The 13,931-nt window shown below is 39.3% G+C and overlaps 1 protein-coding gene across 1 annotated transcript; it reads right to left on the bottom strand.

The window, feature by feature from the left end:
• Nucleotides 1-6,992: 6,992 nt before the first annotated feature.
• On the bottom strand, nucleotides 6,993-7,397 carry LOC120011298 (E3 ubiquitin-protein ligase RHA2B-like). Its single transcript, XM_038862385.1, has one exon. The coding sequence runs from the start codon at nucleotides 7,395-7,397 to the stop codon at nucleotides 6,993-6,995; it is 405 nt and encodes a 134-aa protein (XP_038718313.1).
• Between the last annotated feature and the right edge of the window lie 6,534 nt (nucleotides 7,398-13,931).

The following is a 13,931-nucleotide window of genomic DNA, read 5'->3' as shown; positions in this document are numbered from 1 at the left end:
GATTAATTTGGGAAATTATCTAATGGAGTTCTTTGTAAAGTTCTCATCCAATGACAGACAACTGTTTGATCATCTCCGTCAGGTCTATTTCTGATCTCACCCCAACATTTGAAAACTATCATCTAACAAGAATCTCATTTTAATCCTAATATCCTTTTAGGCTCATACAAACTTACAATGCAAGCACTTTCTTTTGCCTGTCTTAAATTGCAGTCTCTGACAGAGGCTCAATGGAACGCTTTACGAAAATCACTAAGGCTCCGTTTGGTACAGCGGAAAAATTGATTTTCAATGTTAGCGGAAATTCTGTGAAAAATATGCTGAGCTTAAAGCTGTGAAATATGCTGTGAGGTGTTTGGTGAAATAAAAACTGACGCTAGCGGAAAAACTGTTGAAATAAAGTATTATAATATTAGTTTTTTATATTTATATTAAAAGTAATCTAATAAATATAATTCTTATTCAAATTAATTTTAAGTATTAATTTAATTAATCAAATATAATTTATATTTAAAACTAATTTGAAGTAATTTTTAATTAATCAACTTAATTTTCTTACATTTATTGTATTTTTTAATTTATATTTAAGTAATCAATTAATTTTCTTACATTTATTGTATTTTTTAATTTATCATTATGTATTAAAATTAAACACCTATAAAATTAAAAGTCTTAAATATAAATATTTTATTTGTATTTTTTAAATTAAATTTATTTTATTTTAATATTAAATTTACTGTTATAATAATTATAAATGCATAGATATAATTAATTTATTAAAAAATAGTTATATTTAAACCTTTAAACACAGTTAAGTGGGTCCCATTAATAAAATAGTAATACTTTTATCTAAAAAGTATGGGACCCACGTCAAAAAACTACAGCGGTTTTACAAAAGAAGCTTAGGGAGCTTCTTTTAATCCGCTGGTGCTTTTCGCCCGTTTGGCAAAGCGGCTCCGCTTGTGGAGCCACCCTGCCAAACAGGCACTAAGTTGATGATGTCTTGTGTTCGTTTATGAAGTCTGAATTGCTGAGTACTATTTGATCAATCAAAGAAGGAATTCCATTCGTTACCACTGCTGCCATAGTTGTATTTTATTCCCAATTAATAGGAAGTGTAGGATATTAAGTGGACTCTATGTATATATTTATAACTAGTTGCATGCCCGCGCTTCGCGCGGCACATATTTTGATTGGAAAATAGTGATGTGTGGATGTTTTTCGATACTTTGTTAACATGAAGAGTAGTAGAGCTTTAATTGTAGAAAATAGAGATGATTATGAGATAAAGATAAAATATGTACAATACTTGTTTTTTAATTTGTTAAGAAAAAAAATTTCTAATAGGGTGTAAGAAATTTGATGCATAAGGAATAAGTATGCTAAGAGTTTATCAATTTTTATTTGCGTCGCTAGTATCTACAAAATGTTATAGGTCACCAAAGACATGTTTATGAGACAATATTGTATGGTTAGTACAACAATCTCTACAAAGTGACATTTAATATCGAGAAGTACAATGTAGCATAAGTAGTATTTTTAAAATGATATTTTTGGAATAAAATTCTTAATATTTTTAGAATAAGATTTTTGAATTTATATTTTTGAAATGTTATGTATGACTGGTAGATTTGTGCCTATAATCACTTTGACCTTCAACAACTCATTGAATTCTACCGTGCTTTCCTGTCACCACTTACATGTTCCAATACCAATTGGGTTGAATTTACTTACACATTAGAACAATATAGCATGAGAAAAGCGTCTCATGTTGTGTATGTTGCAATCCAAACAGACTACTAAACCTGACCAAACTCTAAACATGCACAATACATCAACTAAATACTACAAAAACACACAAAATACATCAAAAACACACAAAAATTCCCACAAAATGATGATAATTAATGCCAAAAACACACAAAATGTTTTCAAACTAAATACTACAAATGAATTTCATTAATTGAGTAATATCAAAAGACTCTCATAATTAGCAATACATGACCTTTGAGAAACCAAAACAACATCAAACCACTCCTATGAAATATTAAATTCTCATACAATTCAATATAATTTTAAAATTATTTGAATACTATTAATTGTATGAGTGTGGTTGTGGGTCTTAAAATGTATGAATGTGATTGTGGGTATTAAAGTTTTGCAATATATTTATGTGTGTGGTTGTGGGTCTTAAAGTTTTCTAATATATTTTAAAATTTTCTTTTGTCTATGTAGGCTTTTTTGTAAAGACGTCCACATAGCACCATGAATTAAGGAGAAGCCTTGTGGATCCTTAGTTATATATATATATATATTGATGTTATTTCACATGAAACGTAAATTTGGAGATAAAATGAGATTTTATTTTGGGGTCTGTAGAGAGTTAAATAATTGATTGGAGGTGACTTTGTGAGGGGGCAGGACAAAATATAATATCTTATTCAATATCCTTATCAATCACATGTTTTGTCATACTAGAAAGAAAAAACGTAGGGTATTTTGTCAGAAAGAGTGAGGTAGGCAAATTGATAGACAGTTGGTGACGCAATGCTCAGAACATATATTTCTATAATTAGAACACCTCCAACAGACACTCTATAACCATAGGGAACTGCATATATAGAGTTTTGCAGTCCAGTTTTTGATACAAAATGACCATCCAGTACATACCGTTGCAAATCTGCAGATGCTACAGTAAAACAGTATAACAAACGTTCACTGTTCAATACTGGAACAATTTTATATTAATTTTTCTCTCTTCTACTTAGATTTTGTGTGTGTATATAATTTATGCGTGATTTACCTGATAAAGATGAAGATGCGTTGGAGAAATGAAAAATTTTGGATAAAAATAGGAGAGGATAGAAAGTAGAAACTGTGGAATTAATGGCTTATCTTTTAATTTAGCCATTTTTTTATTTAATTTTAATGAAAAGGTATCTGTTCAAGTTTAAGTTGGTGGCACTAAATATTAATTTTAATTAATTTATCATCTAAATATAGTAGGAATTTACTATGATATTATAAAATAAATTGATTTTAAATAATAAAAATTTTGATTGTATAAATGAATATTTAAATGATTTAGAGTATCTGCTGCGTGGTAGCACAGTTTGGAGAAACTGTAAATTTGTGAAAAGTGTACTTTTATTGTAAGTTTATAAAATCTGTTAAAAGTATATGCTACAGATGCTAACTTCCAAGAATATGTTGGTTAAATGGTGAATACTGGTCAATTAGATAACTACATACGTTGTTAGTTCTCAATATGCGAACTCCATGAAAAGAAGGTGCATCAAGAAGAAGTCTTGGTGACAAGACTTGAAGTTGATCTGTGAAGAGTTATATATCACACACTCTTGTGGTTGTTACATTTGAGCCAGACACTTGGTTCGACCTTGTTTGAGTAGTTGTCAATTTTGAAGAAGAACGAGTGATGTGATTGGTTGAATATATACGAGTGCCGTGCATTTTTTTTCATACACGTGAGAAAATATTCAGTGGTTGCTTAACACGACGTCATTCAACAGGTGTGGTGTGTATGTCCCACTGAATACTCAACATATGGCGCTTTAATTCCAATACTGCCTTTCTTTTCGGAATTGAGCTAGCCGTGGCCTTGAATATTACGAGCTTTATTCTTGAGGGTGATGCGCTTATTATTGTCTCTGACCTGAACTCCAATAGGACCGTGCTTGCCCCCTATGGTTCTTGTGTGGATGTCGCTCTTCTCCTTTTGCAGGACTGTCACTGTGAAATAGTCCACACCTCTAGGAGCAATAATCAGCTAGCTGACTCTTTGGCGCGTCATGGAATGAACTGTTTTGATTCTGTTATGCTCATGGGACATGTTCCCCACTATTGTAATATCTATGCTATTGCTGACTCTTCTATCTAATGAACTTTTCCTCCTCAAAAAAAAATTCCAATCAGCAAAGCCTCATTACTTCAAGTGCCATGAAACCACCATCTCCTCTTATGTCTTTGCTACCGTTGCTATACAAAAATACTAAATCGCCGTCCATTGGGTCGTTGCCCAGTAATCTTAGTTGGAAACTTGACCCACCCACTGTTGTTTCACCTGACAACTTGATCATAATGATAGCTACATCAACCTTATACTGCATAGAGACCCTCTTAATACCCCATCTGAAACCTCTGTCGTTTGCGGATTCTCCAATCTCCCTTTGTTTCCATCGGAAAGAAATCGAAACGCCGAGATTTCTTTCGTTTTCGTCTCCGCTATAGAAAACAACTACTAATCAATTTCAAACCCTAATCCTACCATGGAAGATGGCTTGACGTTGGAAACGAAAATGAGTGATAAGGATTAAAACGTCATGTGTCAAGTATTAAGTGGAGCATGCGCACCACGCCAGCTGAATAACGTGGTGCTAAGCAACCCCTAAATATTTTCTCGAGCATCAGACAAGGACTATAACTAAACAAACGGAATCCTATATTGTTGTGCTAGAGAGACATTTGGTTTGTTCTTCCCCAACAACCCATGAACCAACTCTTTCCCTTTTATGACATATGGATTAATTCAGTACCTTTCATGAATTCATTAAACCCACCAATTAGGTTTTGTCATATTGGACTTCCATTTTCTGTATTTTTTTTAACCACCACCTACCCAAAAGACAACCACCCCTTCTTCTACATGATAAACTTGTGATTGGGAACAACAGTATCAGTGCAACACATGCTCCATGTCATTCACGAGTCTCCTCCTCATATGAGATTCGAACCTGAGATCGTGTAAAATAATCTATCTTTGGAACAAGCAGAAAGTTGAAGTTCAGAGGATTTATAGAACATGCAAGAGCCTCAAAAATAAAAATGAAAAGTAAATCTTTAATCTTACAAGCCTTTTGTAAAGATCAAAGAGTATACATATCACGTACATATGATAAAAGCTGCTTAAAACACAAAAGGAAACACACTCTACCATCATATATATTTCTTGTTCTGATAGGGTATGTGTATATACACACACAGAGACCAGTACATACACTTAGCATAAAAGAAAATAAGAACTTCAAGTGCTGGATTAGCAGCAGAACCCGAAAATCACCGCAGCCACCATGTGTCACGGTCATTTCTGGTACTAAATGAGCAAAACTTGAACTCAAGAACTTCTGCTCCGAGCTCAGTGACTGTTCTAAGAGGAGCTATAAAATTGCGACACAGCGGGCAAGTAAATAGCTTGTAAGCAATGCATCTATCCAAGCAAACTCTATGAAACACATGCTCACATCTCAACGCCCTAATTTCATCTCTTCCTCCAATCTCACACATACAAACAGCACACTCTAAAACCTCCTCCCCTGACACCATTCTTAGCTCTCCATGACCAATTTCTGCACCCATAACATCTGATAATCCAAAAGATCCGAAGAAAGAGCAAAAGAGAATGAAATCCAATGCCCATTTCAATTGAGCAATGAAGGAAATCAAGTATCTAAACATGGTTGAGTAAGTGGGAGAGGTTTTATGGTTGTGGAGTAGCTAAATGTAATGCAGGGAGGGTATTTATTTATAGGCAACTTTCTAGTGGAGTAGAGAATCTTAAAAATGTCAAGGATCCCAGTGTTTTTTTGTCCCAACTATCTCTTAAATGTTGAGATGAACGCATAGGATTCATATGAAATCGTGGACATTCATCTCTTAAATGTTGTGTCCAAAAGTCCTAAGAGTAGTACAACTATTATTGGCATTATTTATTATTCATGTGCATGTTCAATGAAAATAATAACTATACAACACAAGCACAGCCCCGCCATCATATGACAAAGTGGGTCTAAATAAATTGAACCACTCTCCAATAATATCTTGGACATCTGTTAATACATACTGTAATTAATTTTCTTTCAACCAATAATTGCATTCCTAATTTATTCGTCCACACCTTTTGATGACCTCAAATTTCAGTATTTATAAAAAGGCAAAAGAATAAGGGGATGAGGAAAGTAAATATTTTCTGCTTTGAGTCACAAGTCCACACGATTTTATTTTTCTTGTCATCTCCCTAGTATTTAGGGTCAGAAAATGTGTTTCTTGCATGAAAGGTGCTTGGCCTTTACTTATATGTCACTCAGTTGGGTTATGTCAATCCGATGTAGATTACAAGTCTTGACAGTTCTCGCACTTGTGAGCTCAATTATACGAGGCTCAACAAGTGGACACATATAGAGATTTTGTTTAAATGGATCGAGTCTTTGTTCCGTTATCATGCTAGAAATCTAAGCCCAAACACATTAACAAATATTGTCCACATTGAGCCATGAACCCACACTGATTTGTTCTCCTAAACCGTCTACATAGTACTTAGGGGCCAGAAAATGTGTTTGATGCGTGAGAGGTGTTTGAACTTTGCTTATATGTCACTCGATTGAGATCAGTCCGACCTGAGATTACAAGTCTTAACAAAACGATGATCGAATATTCATTCGAAAATGACATGTAGCCCATGGGAGTTCACCATGTTTATTTCATTGATTTAATCAATGAAATAGTTTTATTTTCACTCTTTTATCCCATAATTTATTGTCCAAAATTTATTGTTTTAATATAGATTATATTATTTTTTAAAACACACTTTATAATTCATTGTTTTAGTTCTGAATTCATTTGTTTTAGTTTTGAATTCATTTTTTTTGAAATTCTATTAAAAAAACAATGAAATTAAGATTTACCCGATAAAACTCATCAACAATGGATATTGTTAGAAATAGTTTTATGTGTTGATTCTGAATATGTAATTTTTTAAAAATCTAACATGTATTTTGAAAATTAAAACGTGTTAAAATTTCGTTTAAGAGACTTGGGCTCCCATGGACTACCACTATATGGTCTACCAAACACTACTGATATTCATTGCACTACAGCAAGTCAGCAATCCACTTATATTGGGCTTCACTCTTTGGACCTGATTGTAGGCCCAACTACATGGGCTTCCTATCTTGTACTTTTTGAAGCCCGTATTAGAATCACCGCAACCACCACGTGTCAGTATCAGTATCACCGTCTCCGGGACCAAACGAGTAAAACTTGAACAGAATCACTTGAGCTCCGTACGGGGTGAAAGTTGTACTCGGAACCAAACAATCCCGGCAAAGCGGGCACGTGGAGTGCTTAAACGAGAGCCATCTGTCCATGCAGACCCCGTGAAACAGATGGCCGCATCGTAGTTCTCCGATCTCTTCTCCTCCTACAATCTGACACAAACAGACCGGACACTCCACCGATTCCCCAGACTCCGAATACTCTACTCTGCTTATTAGTTCCTGGTCGCTAGTTTCCGGCACAGATGATGACGATAACGAAGTTTTCTGGAGTATGAAATCCAGTGCACCCTTTAGAAGACTAGTAATCCAGAATACGTATCTGAACATGTTGCTTGCTTGGTTTAGCAAGCAATATATGTGAAGCTATTTATAGAGGATTTTATTTTTGTTGGGTCTCTGAAATTTATTATATATAAATATTTGGTTGTAATATGGAGTAAAAAGAAACAACAAACTGCTTTTCAATTCCCGGGAATACATCGGATTATATTCACCAATTTGTTCTTTATGGATCCAGTAAGTGAGCATAATCCAAGTCACTAAATCCATGAAAATACCTAGTTGATTGTTAAGGGGTGAGTTTGGATTTATAAACCACACTCGATTGGGTTTTCAACCGGATGTGGGATTCTTAATACTCCCCCGTATTTGTAGACTCAATTATGTCAGATCCAACAAATGTAGTAGAAGTCATGTCCAATTGAATCGAATTATCCCGATATCATGTTAAAAACTCACATACCAAACAATCAACTATATTGTTCGCTTTCGGGTTTTGGTTTATATGGATACATCGGATGTGAGATTCTTAACAGTATTTTCTACACGTAATAATGTTATTTTCTGTGATCAAACCATGTGGACTCTGAAAGTTTTGAGTTGGATCTTTACTATAAGCAATATCTTTGTGACCATGTGTTGGGTTTTTGTCCAACTAACCTTTTTTAGATAGAATTTTTCTATGCACACGTTCTTCATGGCTCGAGTTTAGATTTATATCAGATGGATTATTATTATTACGAGGAATGTTTGACCCGACTTGAACAACCTCTCAAAGACTTTTCTAGATGCTTTAGAGTGGCGCATGTTCCTGGACATATGGTAATTGGACCTAAGAAAAATAAATTCGACTAACCGATTTATTTGGCAAACATGTCATCATCATCTTTGTTTTAAATTTGGATTGTGAAACATTGATTGAATTATTGAACAATATTAATGCAACATTCAAAGACGCAGCCGTGAATTTCAAATTAGCTTTATTTTATTCATTTATTAATAAAGCTGAAAGTAACACGGCATGTGATTTGGGTCATTTTGAGTTACACCCCTTTGTGCTTAGGAACGTTTTACAAATACTTATCGAATCAAATCGAAAATCTCATTCCAATTTGAAAATCACTAATCAATTGCCAAATTTGTTTGCTGTAAGATTACTCAGACCGCACTTGCTACATATGCATTTTCCGTCAACGCAACAGTAAGGGAACCCTTGGCACACTTGAGTGCAGTTTAACATACGCGGACACCGGAATGGCCCCCTATCTTCTTCTGTTGCTATGCTAAAAGATGACATACCTGTTGATTTATGTTGGTTAACATTATGCATATAACTTGACAGGCCGAATTTAAATCCATATTAGATATCTAAAGAGAAAATTTATATGCTATCGTTTTCAGTTATAAAAAAAAATGTATACAAAATATTGTTAAGTGTACTATCAATGAGACAGTGATAGAAATATACCTAAAACCATAACCAAGGCAAATAAAAAGGCCAATGTGAACGTTGTTCTCTCCATCAAGTTGTTGCCGGTTCTTTCAAAATCAGAGAAATTCGAGATGGTGGTTGATTGGATGCAAGCAAGGGATGTTTCTTGCTAATATTTATATAGGAGAGGACATTCCTTTTTGTCATTAGAGATCACATCTCATAGCAATAAATTCTGGATTTTTTTTAATATATGATAATATCTGCTTAATATGGAAATAGTAATTGGTTGCATTAATTATAACATTTTGAGAAAGAAAATTACAAACATTTTGGACCTCATTGAATGAGATAAACTTATGGTACTTTATGGGACAAAAATTGTGGTAGGTTGAAATGGCCCAGCCCCCAATGAAATCACTATGAATCCGCCTCTGAGAGTTCAAGGCTATCTTAGCGACGGGACAAGTGCGAGTTCTGTAATGGTCGAGGGGGACAAAATAGTACGGCTTGAAACTGATTTGTGTCAGTTCGACATAGGGTCAATGTTGAGGGCCTTGAGGCGAAACGAATTCTTCTTCGACAAAAGAGGTTGGCGACAGATGTGCTTGACGTGAAGAGTTGTTGAGTCATTTGGAGAGGTTGGCGACAGATGTGCTTGACGTGAAGAGTTGTTGAGTCATTTGGAGAGACCTTATGACATGGTCGGATGGAGCAATTGATGTGTTGGATGAATTCTTCCTTTCAACAGCAGGTACTTGTAGATACCCGAATCTACAATCGTTGAATAGTCAACGTAATTTCTATGCAGGCCTTCTACAGCGGGATCCTGAGAAACAAAGCAAGGTTGAGATCGAAGGACTTGGGCACCAGTGGGGTACCTGCCAAAGAACCTCCGACGCTCAAGTCAGTAAATTGGAATTGGGTCGGTCAAAGCAAAGATATACGAATCATAAAATGTGAATGCTGATATGGAAATGATGGATGCAAAAAATGCCAGGTAGCTGTGAATGAACTGAGGGCTTAAGGAAGTGAAAGAGGGCGAGGGGTTTGAGTCTCTGAGAAAAAATGCGTCCCCTTGCTCCTGAGGGGGAGGGGGCCTTTTATAGTTGGGTAGTCAACCGACCAATACTGACATATTGGGTACAGTTCGCAGGCAGGTACGGGGAGGTGGTGTCGAGTGTCAGGACACGCGGCCTATTTTGGTTGGTTGAAGTCCGGAGTGTACAGTGGTCAGGCGGCTCGGTGTCAGAAGGTGGCTGAAGGCCGTCTGATACGACGTGCTAGGCTGTATGATTTGTCGGGGCCAGGTTCGACAGAGATCTCAGACGACCGTTACCTCAGGGGGCGGGGGTACGATAGAAGATAATGGTTTAGGTGCATGATCAACATGGTACGGGGTATATGCGTATGCAAATACATGTGAATATGATGCAAGACGCGTACCTGAGGTGTGAGTGGTTTTTGTCTCTTGATGATTAGTTACGTTAGACGTCTCCGGTTGAGGCGCTCCTTACTGAGCCGCTTAGGGCGCTCCTTACTGGGCCGCCTAGGGCGCTCCTTACTGGGCCGCCTAGGGCGTTCCTTAATGGGACGCCTGGGAAGCTCCTTAATGGACCGCCTGGGAAGCTTAATGTAGATGGGCTTGCGCGCCCTTTCATGGGCTGTCGAGGGCTCTGGATGTAGATGGGTGTTGACCGACCCACATTGCGTTGACCGTCGCCCAATATCGCTGGTTGAATCATCTGACGGTTTTTTGCCACTACAGTTTGTCCCCCACTCTCGGAGTTAGACGAAGTCTGACTGCGAGAGTAGTTCGCTGTTACTATTACGAGGTTTGTTCGAGTGGTTTTGCTAACATGGAATGTTGCTCAAGTGGTCATATTGGCCGACTTTCTTTGCTCAAGTGATCATGTTGACCGACTTGGATTGCTCAAGTGGTCGTGTTTGACCGACTTGGGTTTGCTCAAGTGATTGTATTAATCAACTTGGATTGCTCAAGTGGTCACGTTGACCGACTTGGATTGCTCAAGTGGTCGTGTTTGACCGACTCGGGTTGCTCAAGTGATTGTATTAATCAACTTGGATTGCTCAAGTGGTCTCGTTGACCGACTTGGATCGCTCAAGTGGTCGTGTTTGACCGACTTGGGTTTGCTCAAGTGATTGTATTAATCAACTTGGATTGCTCAAGTGGTCACGTTGACCGACTTGGATTGTTCAAGTGGCCTTGTGGACCGACTTGGTTTGTTCAAGTGGCGATGTCGACCGACTCGGTTGCTCAAGTGGCACTCTTGACCGACTTGGTTTGCTCAAGTGGCGCTGTTGACCGACTTGGTAACGGTATGTATCGAATGGTGTACGTTATGAAAGGATAGGCATTTAATGCATCGAGGGATCGTCTCTCGCGAATTGTCTGACGTGGCAAGCTGAGATTCGTGGTTTGTTGAAACGACGGGCTGGAAGAGGCGAGGATTTCGGGGGACGTGATTAATGGGCGCCGTTTCGTGAAACGGCGTGCCCCATCATGGGTTTTGTTTAAGACCGTTTTGCCCCTGGCTTTTTTAGTATAAATAGTGGGGTCCTCCTTAGTTTTACTTCATTCGTTTTAACCTTCACCTTTCTAGAGAGAGAAGGAGAGCGTTTTTAGAGAGAGAGGAAGTGTCTTTCCTTCGACTATCGCCAGCCGTAGTTTCCTTTGTTTTCCATGAAGACGAAGATGTTGGGGCACAAGAAGGGTTCGTCTGTCAAAGTTCGTGCGTCTTCGAAGGAGGGCGGTCAAGTTGAGGCGGGATCTACCGCCGAAGAAGTGGATATACTAGAGTCTCTAAGGATTCTTCCTTCGATCCTCAATCCTGAGTCGTCGGTGGATGCGGAGTTTCTATCGAATTTAAGATCGGCGGCCAAGATACCGGACACCATAAGGCTTCGAGCGCCCAAATCATATGAGAAAGTTGACACTGATCGTGGGACGGAGGTGTCCCTTTACGGGATAATGTTCAGGATCGGTTTTAATTTCCCAGTTCCGCTGTTGTTGGGGGGAATTCTAAGCGAGTTAGGCATATCGCTTGGTCAATTCATGCCAAATTCTCTGAGAGTGATCTTGGGCGTTCAACATCTGAGTAGGAAGTTTAGCATCGAATTTCGTGTAGGAGATTTCCTCTCGATATACGGTTTCAAAGAGCACAAGGACGAGAAGGGGCGGTGCATGGTCGTTACGCGGAGGAACGTTCCTCCTATCCTATTGGACTATACTTCAAACGATCACGATACTTGGAAGACCGAGTACTTTTTTGCCCAAGGGGCGGCCATGTTCGGCGCCGAGAGTTTCCCGATGCGTTGGGTAAAACCTTCAAGTAAGTATGTTTATTTCGACGTCCAATGACCAAGTTTTACAGTATCCGACTCACATTTTGTTCGTTCTGTAGTCCCAAAGGATCCGCCGAGGAAGAAGGGTCAAGAGGATCGTCCTACTATGGCGGCCGAGAAGATGAGGAATCTTCCTGACCATGAGAGGAGTTTAAAGAATATCATGGCGGAGCTCGTGCCTGATGTTGAAAAGTTTCCCAAGATCGTTGGTAAGGGTCACGTCGAAATTAAATATGCGTTGCACATGTTTTGACTGTCCCTAAAATCGTGTTGTCTGTCAGGAGTCAAGAAGGCGTCGAAGGAAAGGGTGTTGAAGGCCAAAGTTACCGTCAATCAAGGGGCGCCACCACCTTGGGCGGCCGAGGTCGTCCCAGTACCAGGAGCGGACGAAGTGGTCGAGGTGGTTGATCTTCCTGAGCCGGTCGGGGCAACCAAGGTTGCTGAGCGAGTTACGGGTGAACGGGCGTCTAAGATAGATGAGGCGACCGAGGGGGAGATTTCGGTTGGGGAAGACGACGTCTACTTAACGGAGGGTTCTGCGCCACGAATAACTGTTGTAGCGTTGGAAGCGTCGAAGCATCCCCCACAGAAGTCGAAGAAGAAATCTGACGTCGGCAGAGGCCAAGCGTTGACTTCCCCCAAGGTGTTTAAGCCGTTCTATTCATTCAAGGAGTTAGCAAGGATGGCTCGATCGGAGGAGAGTGCGACGCAAAAAGGGATAGATTCAATTCCGGTTTATGAGGAGACTCCTGTGGCGGAGGACGTTGAGGGTATGGCCGCGTGGGCGGCCAAGATGAGGGCAGAGGCGATGGTTAGTGAGGAGGAGGAAGCGGCAATGAAGCGGAACATTTCGATGAGCGGTCCCGAGTTAGAGATTACGGAAGCGGATGCGAACGTGGACGAACAAGATGTTGATGAAAGGATTAAGCGGGCGATGGGGGAAGAGGACGAAAAGAGGAGAAAAGAAAGTCGGACGAAGAAAGGGTTAGATAGGGAAAAGGGTATAGTGGAGGATCAAGAGAAGGAAGCGAAGAAGAAGCGGAAGCGGGGATCCGAGGGTTATGTTAGGGCGAGCAAGAGGGCTCGCATTTTCAGAAGAATCGAATGCTCGTTTCCTGCGCTGGCATCGGCGCACGATCATCCCCCGATGCTTCCTACTGACACACGCCGCCTTCTTTTTCCCAGAGATAGGCAAATTTTTGAGCGAAAGGGCTTGGCTAGGGTGGTTCGTGAGTCAGTTCATGATTCTTTTAAGCTTCTGCAAAGTAGCCTCTTCGTCGAGGACGAAATAGCGCGGTTGCGGGCTGAGTTGGGCAAGTCTAGGGAAGAGGCGGAAGAATTGAAGATATCGGTCGATCAAGCCAATAGTCGGGCGGAAACAGCGGAGGCCACTCTTGCTTCGACCGCCACTAGCGTCACACTGGAAATGGAGATGTTAAGAGCGGAGGTTGAGCGAGTTAGGGCGGACGAACAAAGCGCGAGGGTGAGTGAAGCCAGGATCGTAGAAGAATTGAAAATTGCTGATGAACAAATCCTTGCTTTAAAAAAGTATAAGTCTGAGATGGACGTTGCTCTAGAAGAGTACCAGGCGGCGAAAGACTTAGCAGATGAGATGCGGAAAAAGCTGACGAATCAGCTCTCGATTTCTGAAAGGGAGAGAATAGACGCCTTAGCAAATGTTCAGCGGGCAGAATCTGACTTAGCGGCTCTTAAGAGCAAAATGGCCAAGAAAACCAAGAAATGGCACAAGCGAAAGGCTAAACTTGACAGCAAACTTAAGGCGG

This window comes from Tripterygium wilfordii, chromosome 2 (genome assembly GCF_013401445.1).
Source record: "Tripterygium wilfordii isolate XIE 37 chromosome 2, ASM1340144v1, whole genome shotgun sequence".
NCBI lineage: Eukaryota > Viridiplantae > Streptophyta > Magnoliopsida > Celastrales > Celastraceae > Tripterygium > Tripterygium wilfordii.
Note: the sequence above shows the minus strand (reverse complement) of the source record. Positions and strands in the feature narration are given on the sequence as shown.

Excerpts from the sequence above, each read along its gene's own strand:
- LOC120011298 (XM_038862385.1), bottom strand. The coding sequence starts at position 7,397 with ATGTTCAGATACGTATTCTGGATTACTAGTCTTCTAAAGGGTGCACTG.